This window comes from Cricetulus griseus, chromosome 2 (assembly GCF_003668045.3).
Source record: "Cricetulus griseus strain 17A/GY chromosome 2, alternate assembly CriGri-PICRH-1.0, whole genome shotgun sequence".
Lineage (NCBI taxonomy): Eukaryota > Metazoa > Chordata > Mammalia > Rodentia > Cricetidae > Cricetulus > Cricetulus griseus.
Window position 1 is genome coordinate 9,490,749 of NC_048595.1, and position 20,316 is coordinate 9,511,064.

The 20,316-nt window shown below is 45.5% G+C and overlaps 1 protein-coding gene across 1 annotated transcript; it reads left to right on the forward strand.

Moving 5' to 3' along the window:
- Nucleotides 1–2,608: 2,608 nt before the first annotated feature.
- Nucleotides 2,609–10,391, forward strand: Aadacl3 (arylacetamide deacetylase like 3). Its single transcript, XM_027398124.1, has 4 exons — nucleotides 2,609–2,779; nucleotides 7,892–8,108; nucleotides 8,980–9,043; nucleotides 9,617–10,391. The coding sequence occupies exons 1-4, from the start codon at nucleotides 2,609–2,611 to the stop codon at nucleotides 10,389–10,391; spliced, it is 1,227 nt and encodes a 408-aa protein (XP_027253925.1).
- The last annotated feature ends 9,925 nt before the right edge of the window (nucleotides 10,392–20,316 follow it).

A 20,316-nucleotide genomic window follows, 5' to 3' on the forward strand; every position in this document is an offset into this window, starting at 1 on the left:
CACAACACACAAACACACACTGTGGTCTTTCCCCACATCAACTCTTCTCACAGGCTATCACAACCATTAGCTTTGGGTAGAATCTAGGGCAAAATGTACACAAGGGATAAAATCCGAAAGAAATCTGCCAGAGTGGCACATAGCTAAACTGGATTTAGAATCTAGTACCACTGAAGCCAGCTGTTGTTGAAACAGCCACCATGACAGGTGGCTGCCAGAACAAGCAACCTTGCATCTCTGTAGCTTCATACATTGTTCCCACGACATCTTTCATAAATGCCCCTGGCAGTGACCTTCCCATCCCACCCCACACTACTCCCCTCCAAGTTGGCCACAGGGATGTGACCTGATAAAACTCACTATCAGGAGCCCTTCCTTTCCAGAGAGAAAGAGTGCAACGGACTCTGGGGGTACTCTACAGCCAGGCATTGGAGGACCATGTGGACCCTCCATGGCCAGGCAGGGGCTCCCACATCCCCACTCACACCCCACTGGCCAGGATCCATCCAAGGCTCCCAACCCCTTACAGCAGGGGCCAGAGTGTTGCATTCTTGTGGGTCCATAAGGGACATGAATGTGTTTGAGAACACGGAAGAAATGTGTTGGTTACTATTTCTATCGTTGCCATCTGTTGAGTGTGAGGCATGACACACCCATACTAATGCTTTGTATTTGATGATGTGTTTTGGTGCACTCAACCACCCCCTGAGGAAAGATTTAGGAACTGTCAGTAACTTGTTTCTTATTTAGAATGCTTGGCATTGAGCAGACCCACCATTCCAATCCAAGTGACCCTGGCTCAGGTTATTCTAACCTCAAATGTGTTGATGTGCTAGACCAGACACTTCTGTGTTGCAGGGGCCAGTGTGAGTACAGAGATGCTTAGCACATCTCTGGCACCTGTCTCTGAGATGCTAATACCCTGCTCATCTGTTACTCACAGTATCTCCAGGCATTGTCCTGTTGTCTCCTGGGAGACAAGATCCCTTTGTTTGGAAGCTTCTGCTCCATCACCAAGTTGGAGAGTGTTCTAGTTTCATTTCTGTGGCTATAATGAAATACCCTCATGAAAAGCAACTTAGGGGAGAAATCCAGGTTACAGTCCATCATTGTGGGGAAATCAAGGCAGAAACTTCAAACAGCCATTCACATCATACCCAGGGGCAAGAGCAGAGGGAAAAATTAATGCATGCATGCCCCACTGCTTGCATGCTTGTTTGTGCTCATCTCCATTTCTCTGCTCTTACACAGTTCAGGACCCTGGCTTAGGGAATTGTGCTGCCCACAGTGGCCTGGGTCTTCCTCACATCAAGTAATTTAATTAAGTCAACCCCCCATTGACTTGTCCACAGACCAATGTAATGTGGACAATCACTCATGGACACTTACTTTCCAGCTGATTTTAAATTGTGTTCATTTGGCAATTAAAGCCGACCGTCATAGGGAGGCAGGAGGCAGAGCCTGTGGTCCCATCTATACGATTATATAGAGCTTCCTTGCTAGGAAAGGCTGTGAAAACTGCCTTATCGTCTGACCTGACCTAGTAAACAAGCATACTTAAGCTTCTCTGTTTCACGGTGGAGAGAAAAAACCTGTTCGTCAACCCCTCCATTTGGTGCACCTTCACACAGCCCTGACAAAGAACCAGACCCTAATCCAGCCTCTAGGCACAAAACCACAAAGTCGGGGGCCAAAGAGATGGCTCAGTGGTTAAGAGCATTGGTTGCTAATGAAAAGAACCTGGGCTCAATTTCCAGCGCCCACACGGTATCTCACAACCCTCTGTAACTCTATTCCATGGGAGCTGGTGCCTTCTTAGGGCATCTGGGGCACCAGACAGGCATGGTGCACAGACATCCATTCAGGCATAATGTTCAGATACCCATAACATAAAATAAAAAATAGATAAATCTTAATGACAACAACATGAACATTTCTGTATTCAAAATGTGTGCTCTACAGGCAAGGGACTGGCATCCTTGGTGATAATAAAAGTCACAGATTTAAAATTAAGCAGGGTGGTGCCAAGGGGCCAAGGAACTGTTGGTAGTGAAGCATTACAATTTTAAATAGCCAGCTAGACAGAAGGAGACATTTGAAAACAACAGGCAGGACAGGAAGAATAGAGCCCAGTTGGCATCTAGTGTGGGGGTGGGGGGATGGGGGACGGTTACTGTACAGAGAAACAAGTGCAAAGGCCCTGGGGCCTCCTCATCTAGTTAAGGAATCATTAAGTGTGGCAAGAGCAGAATTAGAGTGTGGGCGAAGACATCTGAGGGCGATTGTCTAAAGACTACAGTCACTCTGTGGCTTACCCAATGCCGTATCTAGTAGCGATGCCAGGATTTAAATGGGAGTTCTTGAGATCTCTTTCCAGCTGAATGAATCTATAGGAGCCACTTTCTCCTCTGCATGGGCCTTGATCTAGAACCACACCTCCCCCTGGCCAGTGACTCCTTGACTGGGCTGGGCCAGTGTTTACAGGAAGCAGGGAGGCGGAGAGAGAGAGAGAAGCTGGTGATATATAAGAGGCCCGCTGGCCTGCACTGTCTTCCATGGGCTGTGGCAGGCACAGATGACGCTTGGCCTCCTCTGAGGTAGGAGCAGCATGGTGCCTCTGGCCCTGACACTCCTCGTAGCTGCTGTGGCTTCATTCTCGCTGGGAGTTCTGCTGTGGGTGATCTGTATACACTTTTGGACTGAACACATCCCCAAAGGCATCACTCACCCTGTGAGGCTACGAATCCTCAGTTGCCTTTTACATCTGACATTGACATGGGTGAGTTCGTGTTTCGCTTGTCTCCTTGGCCTGAGGGTTGAGGAGAGAAGTGAGGAAAAACCAGATACTTCAATGCTTCAATGCTGCACACAGTTCAAAGGATGTTTGCTTTCTCGGTGCCCCCGTCTACTTCCCATTACAAAATACCCAAGACAATGGGTTTACAAAGCAAAAAGGGTTGTTTAGGCTTATGATTTTTGAGGCTGTAACTTGTCACATTGGCTTCATTGTGTTGGGTCTGTGGAAGAGGAGCATACCCCAGTAGGAGGAGCATATGGCTGAGGAAAACTGCTCACGTCCCAAAGAACAAAAGAGGAAGAAGGGTTGAGGTTCCATGGTGCCTTTTCCTTCAAATTCAGCTTGTGTTTACCGTACTAAGGAATGGGCTTCAGCTGTGTATTACAGAGTGCATGTGTCACTAGACTTTGTTCTCTTTTCTGGGGGTGAGGGATGTTTTTGTTTTTGTTTTTGTTTTTGTTTTTGGAGACTGGGTTACTCTGTGTGGCCTTGGCTGTCGTGGAACTCACTCTGTAGACCAGGTTGGCCTTCAACTCAAAGATCCACCTGCCTCTGCCTCTCCAGTGTGTCATGAATGCCCAGCTTAGACCTTGAACTTATTCTCTACCTCCCTCCAGCAGCCTATATCCCCAGTGACCTAAGGACCTCACCCTAAGCCTTCTTCCCAAAAGTTCTACCACCTAGAAATAGCATCACCCTGGGGCCTTTTCCACATAGGCCTCTGAGGAACTTAGAATGTGCAAACGCCGGTACCCAGTTAGCACAGAGGAAAAACCAATGTCATTCCTTGTTAGTCCTCGGGACTTAGGAAAGCTCTGAAGATAGTAATGAATTTGGTGCTGCTAGCTAGAGTCAGCAAACAACAAAATTAAGAAACTAGAAAGCAAATTTCTAAATTAACTCAAGACATGAGCATTCATAGAACACACCTCTTTTCAAACATTAATTTGGGGGGGTTATTATGGGTATGGGCGTTTTGCTTACGCAAATGTCGTGTACCTTGTGTGTAGTACCTGCAGAGGCAAGAAGAGGGCACAGGATCCCCTGGGACTAGAGTGACAGATGGTTGTGAAGCTACCACATATGTGTTGGGAATCGAACCTGGGTCCTCTGGAAGAGAAGCCATTGCTCTAAACTGCTGAGCTCCATAGAACATAACTTTAATAAATCTTTTGTTGCCTTTTTAAAAACTATTTTTAAGTCCAGGTATGGTGGCACTTGCCTTTGATCCCAGCACTTGGCAGATAGAAGAAGATGGATCTCTGTGGGTTTGAGTCCAGCCTGGTCTACATAGTGAGTCCCGGGACAGCCAGGGCTACAAAGAGAAACCCTGTCTCAAAAAAAAAAAAAAAAATAGACAAAAATACCTATCTTTTAAAACAATTGTTATACAAAGTATTGGGTTTCATAACAGCATTTTCAAGCAAAATTTGTTTTCGGAGCTCCTCCCCCTAACTTGTTGTCTTTGCTACCTCTCCACCTCCAGTAACCCTGCTCTCCACCTTCATATCCCATAGGTCCTCTTGCTCTGTCTCCCACTTAAACCCCACCCCTTCTCATGGCCCCATTCCTACTTCACAGCTCACGGAACACTCACAACCACTTTTACACACATACATAAAAATGGTCAGGCAGAATCCAGTTATGAAAGAGCATGTGACTTTTGTCTTTCTGAACCTGGGTCGCCTCACTATAACACCCCAAGATTCTCTATCCTACCACACAGACATTTGTACATCCATGTTCCCTTCTGCTACTTTCACAATAGCCAGGAAATGAGACCACCCTTAGCATCCATCAACAGATGAATGGATGAAGAAAACACACAATAGGACATACACAATGGAAAAAAAATGAGACAAGGTCTCACTATATAAACCAGGCTTGATTCAAGAGACATCTGCCTGTGTCTGTCTTGTCTTGGGATTAAAGGTGTGAATCACCATGTCCAGATGCAATAGAATTTTTACTCAGTCACAGAGAGAGAGAGAGAGAGAGAGAGAGAGAGAGAGAGAGAGAGAGAGAGAGAGAGAGAGAGGAGAGACAAGGGGAAGGGAAAGGGAGGGAGAGAGAGCTTGCTTTTAGGAAAATGATGGAGATCATCGTGTCCAGGCCTGATTTTGCAAATGGCCAGACTAGAATCCATACTTTTCCCTCTGACATTTTTATTTTATTTTTTTATTTTGTTTACAGTCGGGTTCCTAGTTACCATGATGCAGTTTTCCTGTGTGCTAAACAGGGAATCTTAACAGCCCCTACTCCTGTCATTTCTCGAGGATTCCAGAGTTGAGCTATCCAGAGGGCATATTGCAACACCCGGGGCCAGCATAAGCCCTCCTTACACATCACACTCTTACTGTTGATTCTTTCTGTAATGCTGTGTTATGCAACCTCTGTGTCCTGGCCCAGGATCTAAGCTCAGGGATAGGTAAGGGGGGAAAAAAAGAGGCAGAGTCTGCCTCCAGGAGCTTGCAGTCCCTGGTAGCAGAGGGCAGGGGCTGGCCCCTTGTTAACAAGCTCAACAGAACTCTAGGTACAAATAGCTTCATACAGGGGCCAGGACCAGGAGGAAAGCATAACAAGGCAGAGGGGAGATGCCTGCTGGCTTACTCAAGGGTCAGAATGCAAGAGGCTCTTAGCTTTGATAATAGGATACAAATTAGCCTATTTTCACTCCCAACCTCCAATTGTAATGTCTCCTGCCATTTCGGGTGGGGAAGCCTGGAGGTGAGCAGAACACAATCCCCAGTGCAGAGCTGTGGCTCTCTCCTAAGAGGAATCACAAATGCTTTCTTTGACTGTGCTCCAGACATGGAAAGTGGTGGTCTTCTCCATTTGAGACCAGGGTGTTATCAGATGGTAGCCATGGCTTGCTGTTTTGTTCAAGGGTGTATGTCATCACCGTGTGCCCATTTATTTGTCTGAGAGCTGTACGCATGAGAAACTGCCTTCCTGGATAAATTTCACATATTTATTGTATGTCTTAAAGAATGTTCCGTGGTCTGGAGAGATGGTAAAGTGCCTACTGCTCACGCATGAGAATTTCAGTTCAGATCGTGAGAAGCCGATGGTAGAAGCTGAGCATGACGGCTTGAGTCTGTGCCTGGGGGCTCGGAGAGAAGCACAGAGATGAGTGAACCCGTGAAGCTCATTGGCCAGCCAACCTAGTCCAACTGATGAGATAGATTTTAGGTTCAGTAAGGGAGCCTGTCTCACAGGTCTGTGAGACAGTGCGGTGGCTAATGTCAGTTGTTACCAGTTGTTAGGACCTGAGTTCTATCCCTAGGTCCCACATGGTAGAAGTACAGAACAGACTCCACCAGGTTGTCCTCTGATCTCTGTACCAGTGCTGGGGCTCATGGCCATAGACAAATGAATGCGCAAAAGTAATAAACAAACATGATGCAATCGAGGAAAGGCACCTGGGGTTGACCTCTGGCCTCCTCACCCACACACAGAGGTGCGCACATCTGCATTAGTGAGCGCACACTCTATATCCACCCAGCACACTATACACACACCAAAAAGAAAACAAAATGTTCTGAGGTGAGTCCACAGGATTTACTCACAGCCCGCATGGTTATGATTTAGGACTAGAAACTACCGGAGAGACCCAGGGAGTGCCCACTCATTTATTTATTTATTTATTTATTTATTTATTTATTTATCTATTTATTTATTTGAAAATAATTTTTTCATACAGTATATTTGGATTATGCTTTCCTCTCCCTATTTCCCCACCCGTTTGACTCCATGCCTCCTTTCTCTTTTTCTTTAGAGAACAAACAAGCCAGACTAAAACAAAGCAAATAGAAAAACAGAGGGAAGCTGGGCAGTAGTGGCACATGCCTTAAATCCCAGCACTCGGGAGGCAGAGACAGGTGGATCTCTGAGTTCGAGGCCAGCCTGGTCTACAGGGTGAGTTCCAGGACAGCTAAGGCTACACAGAGAAACCTTGTCCTGAAAAACTTCAACTTTTCCCCCCTTTCTTTCTTTCTTTCTTTCTTTCTTTCTTTCTTTCTTTCTTTCTTTCTTTCTTTCTTCCTCTCTCTCTCTCTCCCTCTCTCTCTCTCTCTCTCTCTCTCTCTCTCTCTCTCTCTCTCTCTCTCCTTTTCTCTCTCTCTCTCCTGAGTCAAGGTTTCCTCTGTGTGACAGCCTTGGCTATCCTGGAACTCCACTGTGTAGACCAGGCTTGTCTCGAACTCACAGAGATCTGCCTGCCTCTGCCTTCCAAGTGCTGGGTTTACAGGCGTGTGCCACCACCACCCGGCTTTCCCCTCATTCTTAACTTTCCTGAAGAGAAAAACCTTTCATATCACATTTTCCAAAAATATTTTAGTAGTTGCCATGGGAAGATAAGAAAATACCCCTTGGGGGCTGGAGAGATGGCTCAGCCATTAAGAGCACTGGCTGCTCTTCCAGATGTCCTGAGTTCAATTCCCAGCAACCACATGGTGGCTCACAACCATCTGTAATGAGATCTGGTGCCCTCTTCTGGTCTGCAGGGACACATGCAGGCAGAACCCTGTGTACATAATAAATGAATCTGAAAGAAAGGAAGGAAGGAAGGAAGGAAGGAAGAAAGGAAGGAAGAAAGAAAGTAAGAAAGAAAGAAAGAAAGAAAGAAAGAAAGAAAGAAAGAAAGAAAGAAAGAAAGAAAGAAATACCCCTCTCTTACATCAGAAATATCACATCCATAGTAATAAATATTTGGGAGACCCCAGTTATCTTCCCTGGAGAGAAGACCATGTCCAGACCCCATGTAGAACAGGAGTCTTCAAAGGGGAATCTCAAGTGTTGGTCAGAAGCCTAGGTTGTCATGTCTGGCACCCAAAGTGTCCAGGAAGAGTCTGGTTGAAAGGAGTGGGCCTGGTGATTGATCCCCATGGGTCTGGGTGGGTGTGGCTTTAACTGCAGGTGCCTCATGCTGATAGAGGAGGACATGCAGGAGGCCTGTGGTCCAGTCTGATCAATATTTCCCAAGATCCTTTTTGGCACCTGGGGAGGGTAGATGTGTCTGGCAGACTCCAGGCTGCATGCAAAGTGACTGATGTGTAACCCTTCTCAACCTATTGCCTCTGCTCTCTCTGACAGGGCATGATTTTTGAGAAGCTGGGACTGTGTTATGCAACCCAGTTTGCCAGTTTTCTGCATGATCTGAAGCCACTCAAGAGAGATCCTGATATTGTGGTCACAGATCTTCGCTTTGGGACAATCCCTGTGAAACTGTATCAGCCCAAGGAATCCTCCTCCACCCTTAGGACTGGCATCATCTTCTTCCATGGTGGTGGAACGGTCCTGGGGAGCCTCAGTAAGAAAGCCTTTCTTGCCAGGCCTTGGTGGTGGCCTTTAATCCCAGCATTCGGGAGGCAGAGGCAAAGACAGTCTCCAAACCTACAGAAAAACCCTGTCTCAAAAAACCAACAAAAAAGAAAAAAGAAAGAAACAAGGCCTTTCTTCTGGCTTCTTCAAGCCTCCTGTCACCCAGCTAAATGGGCTTGAAAAAAAAAAAAAAAAAAAAAACATGGTCATTTTGTGGGAGATGGACAGATGGCTTAGTAGTTAAGAGAACTTTCTGTTCTCCCAGAGGACCCAAGTTTGGTTCTTAGCACCCATCTAGGGCATCATACAACTGCCTGTAACTCTAACTCCAAGGGATCTAGCTCCTCCTTCAGGTCTCCATGGATACCTTGACGTGTGTGTGTGTGTGTGTGTGTGTGTGTGTGTGTGTGTGTGTGTGTAACACATACACATAAACAAAAGTAAAACAAATCTTTGAAAAGGATGGTCATTCTCCTTGGGAGACAGTCTACTGTTACAACCAAGAAAACCCAGGACAAGTAGTAGACACAGATCACTTTGGTGGTATAGTTTGCAATGGTCTGACCTCTTCCTAAATTGATAAGAGAATGCCTCTCTCACAGACCAAGCCACTGTAATGGATTCACTTTTGGATGTTTGTGATAAGTGGTGTGGCACATCGGGTCAGGGGCATCTTTGAGAACATTGTCCTTGCAGCTCATAGAAGCAAAAGAGTGAGAAGTTGGGAGGGTATTTACTGAACTGCCATAGGTTATTTTATGCCCTGCTCAGCTCACTTGGGCACTCTGTTTACAAGAGGACAATGGCCACAAAGGCTGGAGGAAGGAAAATGCCCTAACACATTTGATTTCGTTTTCCAGGGACCCACCACAACGTATGCTTGCGTCTGTCCAAGGACTGTGGCTCTGTTGTCCTGGCAGTTGGGTAAGAAAGGGGATAATGGGAGCACGAAAGCAGACAGCCCTGATTTGTAGTGACAGGGTCTGAGGTTTAAATCTGAAGCAGATGGAATTGGAGAGGAGGATGGGGGAGAGCTGGGCTGTGAGGACCTAGGAAGGAGAAGCAAGGAATGGAGGAGAGAGGGACAGTGGACTGGACCCCCTTCCTTGGTTCATGAAAGAAAGGCATCATTTAACCCTATCTTTTGGAGGGTGGTGGGTATGGGCATGACACTTTGCTTTTGACTGGAAGAGATCATTATGTCTAACAGTCCTGCCCATGGCAGACAGATAACATCTCCTCTGCTCAAAGCCAGCAGTACCCTGCATGACCATTGGAACATTTGAACAATATCATACCCATTCTCAAGTAGCATGGCAATTGCCCCCTCTGAGCCTAAGTGGCAGGTGGGAAGGCCACCTATATATATCTAGTGTGTGTTTGGGTCCTTGCTTGTCTCCTCTTTTGGCTTCAAAGAGGGATTTGAAATATTAGAGAAGGGTCCTTTGGGTTTGGCTAAACATTGAGCATAATCTCCGGTCCTTAATTCCTCTTTAGATACAGAAAGTCTCCCAAGTACAAGTACCCAGCGATGAAAAATGACTGTGTGGCAGCTACTGCCCAGTTTCTGAAATCGTTGCATGTGTATGGAGTGGATCCATCTCGGGTCGTGGTCTGTGGCGACAGTGTAGGAGGGAATGCAGCCACTGTGATTTGTCAACTATTTCGGAACAAAGCAGATTTTCCCCAGATCCGGGCTCAAATTCTGATCTACTCCTCACTACAGAGCATAGATTTTCGGGGCCCTTCCTATCAACAAAACGCCAACATCCCACTGCTCTCTTGGAATCTGGCCTTTTACTGTTGCTGTTGTCACCTAGATGTGAGTACTTCCTGGAAAAGTGTTATCAAGAGTGGTACCCATTTGCCTCCTGAAGTCTGGGAGAAGTACAGAAAGTGGTTGGGCTCAGAAAACATCCCAGAGAGGTTTAAGAAGCGAGGCTACCAATGCATACCCCCAGGACCTGTGAATGAAGATGCTTACCGGGAAATAACTTTAGCACTGAACTCAATATGCTCACCCCTCATTGCGGAAGATGATATAGTGTCTCAGCTCCCGGAAACCTGCATTGTGAGCTGTGAGTATGACCTTCTCCGGGACCATTCGCTCTTATACAAGAAGAGGTTGGAAGATCTGGGGGTGCCTGTGACGTGGCATCATATGGAGGATGGTTTCCACGGAGTGCTTAACACTCTCGACTTTGGCTTCTTGAGTTTCCCTTGCTCCTCAAGAATTATGGATCTGGTTGCCCAGTTTATTAGAAAGTTGTGATTCTCATCCCTTCCTGTGATGGCCCCACCAACCTAATCTGGGTCCTAGAAGAATACAATGGATATATGCTCTTTATGATGAATAGAGATGAGGCGGGCTGAGGAGAATGGAGTGAAGCTCTATGTCCTTATTCGCTTTATGGAACATCTGAGCTGACTGTCTTCAGCATCCATTTGAGAGACTGAATCTGTGCATGAAGCTTGTCCATAATAATCCCCTTGGCTAGAAGTCAGGCTATCTAGGCTGATTGAAACCATATGACAGATGCATCTGGTTGGCTTGACCTTGAAGAAAATAGGTGTGTTGTGTACAGTCCCCCTAGGCCTTGCCTGTGTGGCTCAGAATGTAGAACTCTGATGACCAAGTCTGTTGAGTGGTCAGTGGTGGTGACACTCTCTTGGTGCCCAGATTGGCTTGAGCTGGAAGCTAAGAGACAGTGAACAGATTCCCTATGCTACATGGCTCCTAGATGAAGATGCGTGAAGACAACCAGAGTTTTGTGCCTAGGGGAACTTAGAGGTTCTGGATGTCAGAGTTGAATTTCCAACAAATAGCCTTAAAGAAAGAGCATAAATAGTAAAAGACCAGAGTTGGAGGGAAGCTGAGTTCAACCAAACTCAGACCACATTCACAGTGGGAATTCTAGAGAAAGCTAAGGGAACAGATGTATTAGTGCCGACTATTTGTTCTCAGACAAAGAATCAATGCATACTGCCCCAAGCAGATGTAAAGTGCACTGGCATATGTAGCTGGGAATATCAGGTATAAATCAGGTGTGGTCTAATGCAGGGACTCAAATAAGAGCACTAGCTAATCCTCTCTTCTTATCTCTGCCCTTCTCTACACCATGCTGATGTCTTCATCTTGCTATATGATTGGCCCTTAACAATTCCCTGCTAAGTTCTTTAAGAGTTATGCTCATTTTTATGTGTGTGTCCATTTTCCTTAGTGGTCTCAACAAAAATTCCCATAGCAATTTTCCATTTCTACTGCTTTTCTCAACGGTGAGTGGTGGTTACAAACAAGGGAGTAGAACTTTCTGACTGTGCCGTCCAAGGTCTATGCTGTCCTCTGAGTAGAATATGTGTAGTTGGTTGTTTTTCACTCTTTGGTCCTTTTAGTGGGGCCACCACCCAGCTCCCAAATAAATCATACACAGAGGCTTATTCTTTCTTAGAAATCCTGGGCCTTAGCTTGGCTTGTTTCTTGCTAGCCTTTCTTAAATTATCTCATCTACCTTTTGTTTCTGGGCCTTTACCTTTCTTTCCTTCTTTCTTTCTTTCTTTCTTTCTTTCTTTCTTTCTTTCTTTCTGTATCTCTTTTCTTCCCTTCTTATTCAGTGTCTGGCTGTATGGCAGGGTACTGACCGTTCTTTTCTAGCTCCTTAATCTTCGATCCCAGATTTCTCCTCCTATTTCTCCTCTCTGCCTGCCAGCCCTGTCAATCTCTCTCTCTTCCCAGCTATTATTTGTTCATTTCTTTATTAGACCAATCAGGTGTTTTAGACAGGCAAAGTAACACAGCTTCACAGAGGTAAGCAAATGCAACATAAAAGAATGCAGCACATCTTTGCATCATTAAACAAATGTTCCACAGCATAAACGAGAGTAACACATCTTAAAATAATATTCCACAACAAATATGGAACAGCTTCCCCTGGTATTTGGACTGAGTCAGGGGCACGGGTGCGGAGGCAGCAGAGAATACATCCCTAGCGGAAAGCTAGACAGATGTTGGGTGGAAATTAGTATTCACTCAACTACAGAAATGAAATAGAGGCCTAAATGAATCAAGTTTCATAGAAGCGGCAAGAGATGCCAGAGACAAGATGATCAACTACCCCTTGGAAGTAAAAATTCATATGAAGGAGATGACCACATGGTCCTCCTGCTTTTAGAAGGATTTGCTCTTTGTTGACCAGCAGCTTTCAAAGGCCAGCATCGAAGTCCAGTAGAATCCAGTCATGCCATAACTTGCTTTCAGTTGATTTGCTGAAATATGACCAGAAAGGAATTCTCATGGATGGCTTCTTGAGCCGTTCATAACTGGTGATATGGAGAAAAACAGGAACTAGCCCCTGAAAACATATATTGTAGGAAGCAATGGGATCCTGGGATCATGGTCCTCTCTGAGACAGACCTTTGAGTTGAGGCTGAGAAGGTCTTCAAACTAGAGGGAGGTTTGTGTTGTGTTATTCCAGCCACTGAAGGCACAAGGAGTATGGATTGGCCTTCTGGGTAAATGGCCAAGCTACTGATAAGCTATTGATAAGCTACTGGAAGACTGCCCAGTGGAAATGGCTTGGGACATCTCAGGGCTGAGGGTACATTTCCACAATGTCTTCCTTCTGTAAGGTCAAGAAAGAGGTGGGCGTTGGTGGCACACGCCTTTAATCCCAGCACTCAGGAGGCAGAGACAGGCGGATCTCTATGAGTTCAAGAACAGCCTGGTCTACAAGAGCTAGTTCCAGGACAGCCTCCAAAGCCACAGAGAAATCCTGTCTCAAAAAACCAAAAAAAAAAAAAAAAAAAAAAAATCAACAAAGAGACAAAGGACTTTTAACCTTAGTAGCTGGCTCGGGAACCTAGTAGCAAACCTGTACACATTTCTGTTAACCCATTCATTTCTGTAATCATTGCGACATTATGAGGGCCAACCCCTTGTGTGCAGAGTATTGAACTTTTTGTTCTTACACCAGTTCTACAGGGTGAGTATGTATTCTTTTCTCTTGCTTGTTTTCTTTCCTTCCTTCCTTTTTCCCTTCCTTCCTTCCTTCCTTCCTTCCTTCCTTCCTTCCTTCCTTTCTTTCCATTTTAATTTGAGACAGGGCCTTGCCATGTAGCCTAGGCTGCCCTTGAATTCATGGTGATCTTGTTTCATGCTTGGCTTCAAAATGAATTTTGGGGAGACAGACTCATACTTGACAGCATAGGCTGGCCTAAAATTCACTATGTAGCACAAGCTGACCTTGAACTCATAGTGATCCTTCTGCCTCAGCCTCCAATTGGTGAGATTACTAGCCATTGGATCCAGTGTTCTCAAAATCACCCTTAAAATGAGGGAACTGGGGCTCTGAGAAATTGGTAAAAAATAACCTCTCGATTTCTCCCAGTCCAACTGAAAGCCAGATGATTGATTCAATATCCAGTGCCCCCCCTGTGCACATCATGGCCTGACCAGAGAACTCTTCATTGTACCCCATGGCCTATTAGCCAAGAAATGAAGCTCTTTTCTTTCTTATTATTTATTAAAATAAAAGAGAACCAAGCCTGTCATCTTGAGTCATTCCTCATATGCAGATGTGATATTTTATCTGACTTGAGTTAGGCTGTTAACATCAAGTATTTTTACTCTGCTTTCTTGACTATAACTTTCTCTGAGAATGGATGGCCTTGGCCAGTGTAGGAGCCCCCTTGGATTCGCTACTAAGACAGCTAGCTGAGAGTGCTTAGGAGAGGTGGAAACCCACATGCTTTTATGCTTTTAGACCCAGACAATCTGGGCTGAGTGTGTTTTCTCAGTAAATTCCCAGTACTTCTCTAGAAAGGAATGTTAGCTCTTGGCCAAAGCCGTCTGATAAAGGACAGAGAGCTGCATTCCCAAGTTGCTTTTTTTTTTTTTTCTTCCCATCAGAGAGGGTCTCATGTGTTCTAACCTGGCCTTGATCTTGTTCTCTAGCCAAGGATGGCCTCTAACTTCTGATCCTCCTAGCCTGGTCAGAGATTACAAGTATGCGCATCCAAATCATACGTGCCAGGAACCAAACCCAGGGCTCCATTCATGCTAGGCCACCACTTGCCTGCTGAGGCACTTCCCAAGCCCACTGCATTGCTTTCTTTGGTCAGCAGACAACTGAGGTAAGAGGACTTGGGACATATTGAAACTAGTCAAATTTGTCTATGCAGCTCTTCATTCCACTTTGCCTCCACTATGAGTGACAAACAAGACTCCGTGGCCCTTATCCTCTTGTCCCCTTGAACTCTGTTCCAAGTAACTGCTGGCTTGCTCATCTTATCCCTAGGTTAGCAAAGATAGGTCAGGGTGTGCTAAGGGTTCCCCAGTCCCCAGGGCTATGACAGCAATAATCTGTTTCTCACATTGCATGGCCTTCAAAGGTCAAAGAAGAGTCCCACTCCCACCCCCATCCACCCCAATAGGGTAAGAACAGGCTCTAGACAAAACATCTTTGGTTTTGTAGCAGAAGGAAGAGTATGGTAAGTCTCACCCATCTATCCAGATTTCTTCTCTGAGGGATGTGCATGGCCTCTACTCACATGGCTGGAACAGGCAAATGGCCAAACCTAACCTCAATGAGACAGAGATGCAAACTCCTCCCCAAGGAAAAATTTTAGAACTTGTTGTACCCGGAACCAGAATGTTTCAATTTCCTTACTTGTAAAATTTACCCTATTGCAGAGGATGTGTGGCTCAGCTCTAGGGGGCTTGTGCAGCATGCATGAGGCCCAGGTGTAGTACCAAAACCAAACACTTGCCAATTACGTTAAGGACACATGAATACATCTTCAAGTAAAACCTTAAAATATTAGAAATATGGTTAATCTTTAAAAATAAGATTTATTCATTTTTAAGTGTATGAATATTTACCTGTATGTATGTATGTGCACCACAAGTGTAGTGGGGGGGGGGGCATGAAGAAGGCGCCATCAGATCCCCTGGAACTGGATTTACAGGTCCATATGAACTACCCAACATGAGTGCTGGGAACAGATTCTGTGTGTGTCACTATGCCTGTCTCCTGCTTTGATTTTTATTTTATTTATTTATTTGGTTTTGCTTTGTTTTTATTTTTTCAAGATAGGGTTTCTCTGTGTAGCCATGGCTGTACCGGAACTCAGTGTGTAGACTGGGGTGACCTCAGACTCAGAGATCTGCCTGCCTCTGTTTCCCAAGGGCCGGATTAAAGGCGTGTGACACCGCTGCTACTGCCTCCACCACCCCCCAGATGCTTTGGTGTTTTTTGTTTTTGTTTTTGTTTTTGTTTTTGTGTGATGTTGCAAATCCTTTAAAACCTGCTTCTCCATATTAACATATGTATCTATAGAAAATGTATAATATTTTGAGAGGTGATTTTGGCAAACACTATTACATAAAGCATGTTATTCTCTTCATGTTGTCCATCTTGTGCTATTTCAGCCAACAGTTTATTTTAGAAATCTAATTTAGTAAAGATGGATTTATGCTAGTCTTACTACTTTTTAAATTATGTAGGTGTGTGTGTGGGGGGGGTACGTACATGTGAGTACAGGTGCCCAGGGAAGCCAGTCACTGGGACCGGGTGGAGGTGGAGTTACAGGCTGTGTGACAAGGGTGCTGGGAACCAAACTCGGGTCCTCTGGATGAGCAGAAAGTGCTCTTACCCACTGAGCTGCCTTCCAAGCCCTTACCCCTTCTCTTTTCCATTCAGTCTTCATCCCTGATCTATGGAATGGTGTTGCCTGCCCTCAACTATGCTAATACAGAACTGCTTTCCCAGACACACCCAGACCGTTGTTTCTGTAGTTAGTCTAAATCTCATCAAGATCAATCATCGGATCTGGAGAGATGGCTCAGAGGGTAAACGAAACTGCTGCCAAGCCTACAAACCTGATTGCCACAGCCCCCTACCTCAAATAAATCACAGTTAGTGTTTTACCTCTGACACCCTTGCCTTTATCTTACAAAGCAAGGATGCCTAGAGTCAGGGAGCCAGCTCCTCCCTACAGAAGCAGACAGGGCTTGTTTTGTTCTGTGGGCAGAATTCCTGCCTCTAATGCCACAACTGGCTGTCTTGTTTTGGAAATTGCTGTAAAGGTTGGATTAGGCATTCAGTTTCTTTGTATTCCTAGAGAAATCTTCAAAGAAGGGCAGAGCAGCTGCTTTCCTGGCAGAGCAGGAAATGCCCTAGGTTCAGCCTCCAGCACAGAGAACCAAACCACTGGGAATCTTGAGGGTCAGCTAGCCTGGAGCATACAAAGGGACAGGGACAGAAACAAGAGAAACCCTGCCTTAGCAAGGTGAGAGGTGAGAAATAACCCTGCAAGTTGTCCTCTGCCTTCCTCTACTGTGAGGTAAATGCACCTACACTCTTGTGCATATTGCCACCCCCACCCCGTCCTCTCTCTCTCCCTCTCTCTCTCTCTCTCTCTCTCTCTCTCTCTCTCTCTCTCACACATACACACACACACACACATACACACACACACACACACACACACACACTAAAATTTAAAAAAAAAAAAATTCAAAACCCAACTACCTTAAAATAATGAACAGCTCCGGAGGGTCAGGCTAAATGTTTGACACAAAAGCCTGACAAGTGAGTTTGAACCTTAGGACCCACAGTGGAAGGAAAGAACCAAAGTATACATATTCAAACATGTACATTATACACACAAACTCAAATGAAAAACTTAAAAAGAATTAGTAGTTTGACTGGTGGTTATTTTCTTGGAAGTTACCATAAAAGTCAGTGTGAGAAAAATTAACCATCAAGAATTCTGTGTTCTGGGGAAGGGCCCAGGACCAGCACAGGAAGATTTGGTGGACTTTGCAGAGCCCTCGTTGAGGGCCCTACCCTGCCTGGGGAGTGGTGGGTGCATGGGGTGGGGGGTAGGCTGGGGGTGGGGGAGGAGGGATGGGGTGAGGGAGGGAGAGGGAGAAGGGACTTACATGTGAAACAAGCTTGTTCCCTAACTAGAACTAATAAATAAATTAAAAAAAAAAAAAAGAATTCTGTGTTCAATAAAAATGCTCTTCAGGGGCCGGGCGTTGGTGGCGCACGCCTTTAATCCCAGCATTCGGGAGGCAGAGGCAGGCGGATCTCTGTGAGTTCAAGGCCAGCCTGGTCTACAGAGCGAGTGCCGGGACAGGCTCCAAAGCTATAGAGAAACCCTGTCTGGAAAAACAAAACAAACAAACAAACAACAAAACAAATGCTCTTCAGGGTGAGGGCAAATTAAGGTTTTCAGATGAAATAGAAACAGAGGGAGTTTGGTGCAACCAGAACTGAATCAAAAAGGAAATTTATTCTTCAGGACAAAAGAAAAACGATCTTGAATGGGAGGTCAGAGATGCAGGAGGGAATAAAAAAGTATGGCAATCGGAGGGTAAACCAAGATCATGAGGTCTCTCCTCAACCAAGCAGTCCTGGAACAGAACTCAGGCCATCACTGGCAAGTGCCTCAACCCACAGAGCCATCTTACTGGTCCCTGTTTGTAACTCTTCTAATCATGCATGCAGGCGCAATCCAGAAGTGCCCCCAGTGCAGGTGTTTCTGTCCAAGGGAAGGGGGATTTGAGGGTATTCTGGATGTGCTTGCTCTCTGAACCCGCCCACTTCTAGCTTTTCAGGTGTCTTACAGGCATGGCTAAAAACATCATTAGCTGTTTTAACATCATTGTTCAGCCTTCAGCCTCTGCCCCCTGGCTCTGATTCTACCTAGGAGTGCACCGAGAGTCAGCTCACTAACATAAAACTCAGAACTGATTGAAGGGAATTTACTGTGAATTTATGTACTTATTTTTATATTACAACATCAGAAAAGAACATCTCGATGGACATAGTTAGTCCCAGTGCTCAGGAGTCGGAGGCAAATGAATCTTTGTGAGTTCAAGGCCAGGCTGGTCCATGAGTTCCAGGCCATCCAGAGCTACGTAGTGAAACTCAGTCCCAAAACAAAGCAAAAATTTCAGTTAGCTACAAGGGTTATGTAAGGGTGTCTGCCTCTTCCAATTGTGTATGTAAGGGTATGGAGCTTACTTCCTTTCTGTGAACAAAATACTGTCACAACAGAAGAATGCAGAAGAATGAGCGGGATTCAACTGGTTCTTACTAAGCTCAGGCATTACACGTATTGGCAAAAAAAAAAAAATTAAATACATAAAACCATGCCATTCTTCTCACACAGTTTTGTTTATGTCATTTGCTTTTTCTTATTTCAAAGTAAATAAGTCTATTTAAGATTTCTGTTTCAATTTTTTTATATGGCAAGTATAAGAAGCTGTCTGAGAAATAAAAAGCCAGTTGACATCCCCCAACGAACATCTGTATGAGCCAGGGCTAATACATAGCCAATGGAACGAATGTGCGAATGTGCGTTACAAAGGGGATGTGTTAGGGTTGGCTTACGTGATGCGGGCTGGATAGTCCAACAATGGCTGTCTACATGCTGAAGAGGCTGGAGGCCTATTGACCCTTCAATCCCAGTTGCTGGATGCCTCAGTCTGGTGCTGAATGCCTGGAAGACTCCTGAAGGGCCACTGGATGGAAGCCTGTAGACACTGGGTTCTCATGGCAGCAGAGTACAGCAGCGGCAACAGTGGACAGATGCACTCCACAGCAAAAAATGAAGGCTGCCATGAGCCGCCCTGCCTTTCTCTTGGATTTCCTTATCTCTGGGCCAGGGCTGAAAGGTGCTGCCCACTGTGGGGGACAGTCTCCCCACTCTGCTAATCCCTCCTAGAAATACTTGCCCAACCACACCCCCCCAGAGGCATATCGCTTAGTGGACTTTAATCCAATCAAATTGACAACCAAAATTAATCCTCACAACAGCATTTGCCAACTCTGTGATGTAAATATTCCCACCGAGACAGATTCTAAGCAACTAATGTGATTTCACAGTGTTCAGAGGAGACGCCAGATGCTCTCACAGGAGGTCACGGTCAGTTGTGGCTCCAATCAATACAATGCTCATAAAGAGGTCCTGGAATGGAGCTGGAGAGGTGTCCCAGTGGTTAGCAGCACTGACTGCTGCTGCAGAGGACCCAGGTTCAGTTCCCAGCACCCACGTGGTGGCTCACAACTCTCTGTAACTGCAGTTCCAGGGGATCCTACACAGTCTTTTGGCTTCCATGGGCACCTGAATGTATGCGTGTCACACACACACACACACACACACACACACACACACACGAAAATTTAACTTCATTTAAAAATTGAGACCCAAAAGTTTGAAAAACCACTGCTGTGGGGAAATGGTTATCCCAGGAGATAGTACTACTTCGGCAATTAATCTTGATTGTCAACTTGTTTGATTGAATTAAAAAATGTCTAGGAGATTAGGGAAGCCCACCCTGGCTGTGAATACGATGGCTCTTGTGTAATGCATTGATTCCTTGAGGGTTTGTCATTGGGAGGTGATGAGATGAGGAAGGTGGTGCCTGGTTGAAGGAAGTGAGTCGCTGGAGACCTGTATCAGGGCCTTTATTGATACTGTCTTCCTTCTGTATGTGCTCTTCTCTGTCTCCTGTCTGTTCTGAAGGAGTATTTAAAACTACTACACAGTAATAGGAAATGCTGCCTGTGTGGAAGGAAGCTGTCAAAGGCAAAATGGAGTCATTATTTTAAACTCTACCCAGATGAAATCTGGGTGCCTTGGATGAAGGGTCCCTGTGCATATGCCAGATTAAAAGGAATAATCCCAAGAGACTCTGCCAAACCACAGCTGTCAAGGTCACGTCTGTGCGGCCACAAGCCTGCAGTCAAGGATGTTGCTAGGAAGACCATCTGGCAAAGCTAGTGCACACATTTCTGCCAGTGAGCACAAGCACCCATAATGCCCCCCCCCGTGCCAACTTTTCCAGATGTGCCTACAATTCACTGTCACGTGGTCATCCCAGGCTTCAAAGTATTTTTCATTCCTGAACACATTATTTTCCTAAGTTTTAGAGTCTTGTTGTAGAATTAAAGCTACACCTCAGACTAGAGAGGAGGGTCAGCAGTTAAGAGTGCTTGCTGGTTGTTGCCGGGCGTTGGTGGCGCATGCCTTTAATCCCAGCACTCGGGAGGCAGAGGCAGGCAGATCTCTGTGAGTTCGAGGCCAGCAGCCTGGTCTCCAGAGCGAGTGCCAGGATAGGCTCCAAAGCTACACAGAGAAACCCTGTCTCGAAAAACCAAAAAAAAAAAAAAAAAAAAAAAAAAAAA

Coding starts and splice junctions, on each gene's coding strand:
- Aadacl3 (XM_027398124.1), top strand. CDS start 2,609: ATGGTGCCTCTGGCCCTGACACTCCTCGTAGCTGCTGTGGCTTCATTC. Junction 2,780..7,891: donor TACATCTGACATTGACATGG/GTGAGTTCGTGT, acceptor TCTCTCTGACAG/GGCATGATTTTTGAGAAGCT. Junction 9,044..9,616: donor TCTGTTGTCCTGGCAGTTGG/GTAAGAAAGGGG, acceptor ATTCCTCTTTAG/ATACAGAAAGTCTCCCAAGT.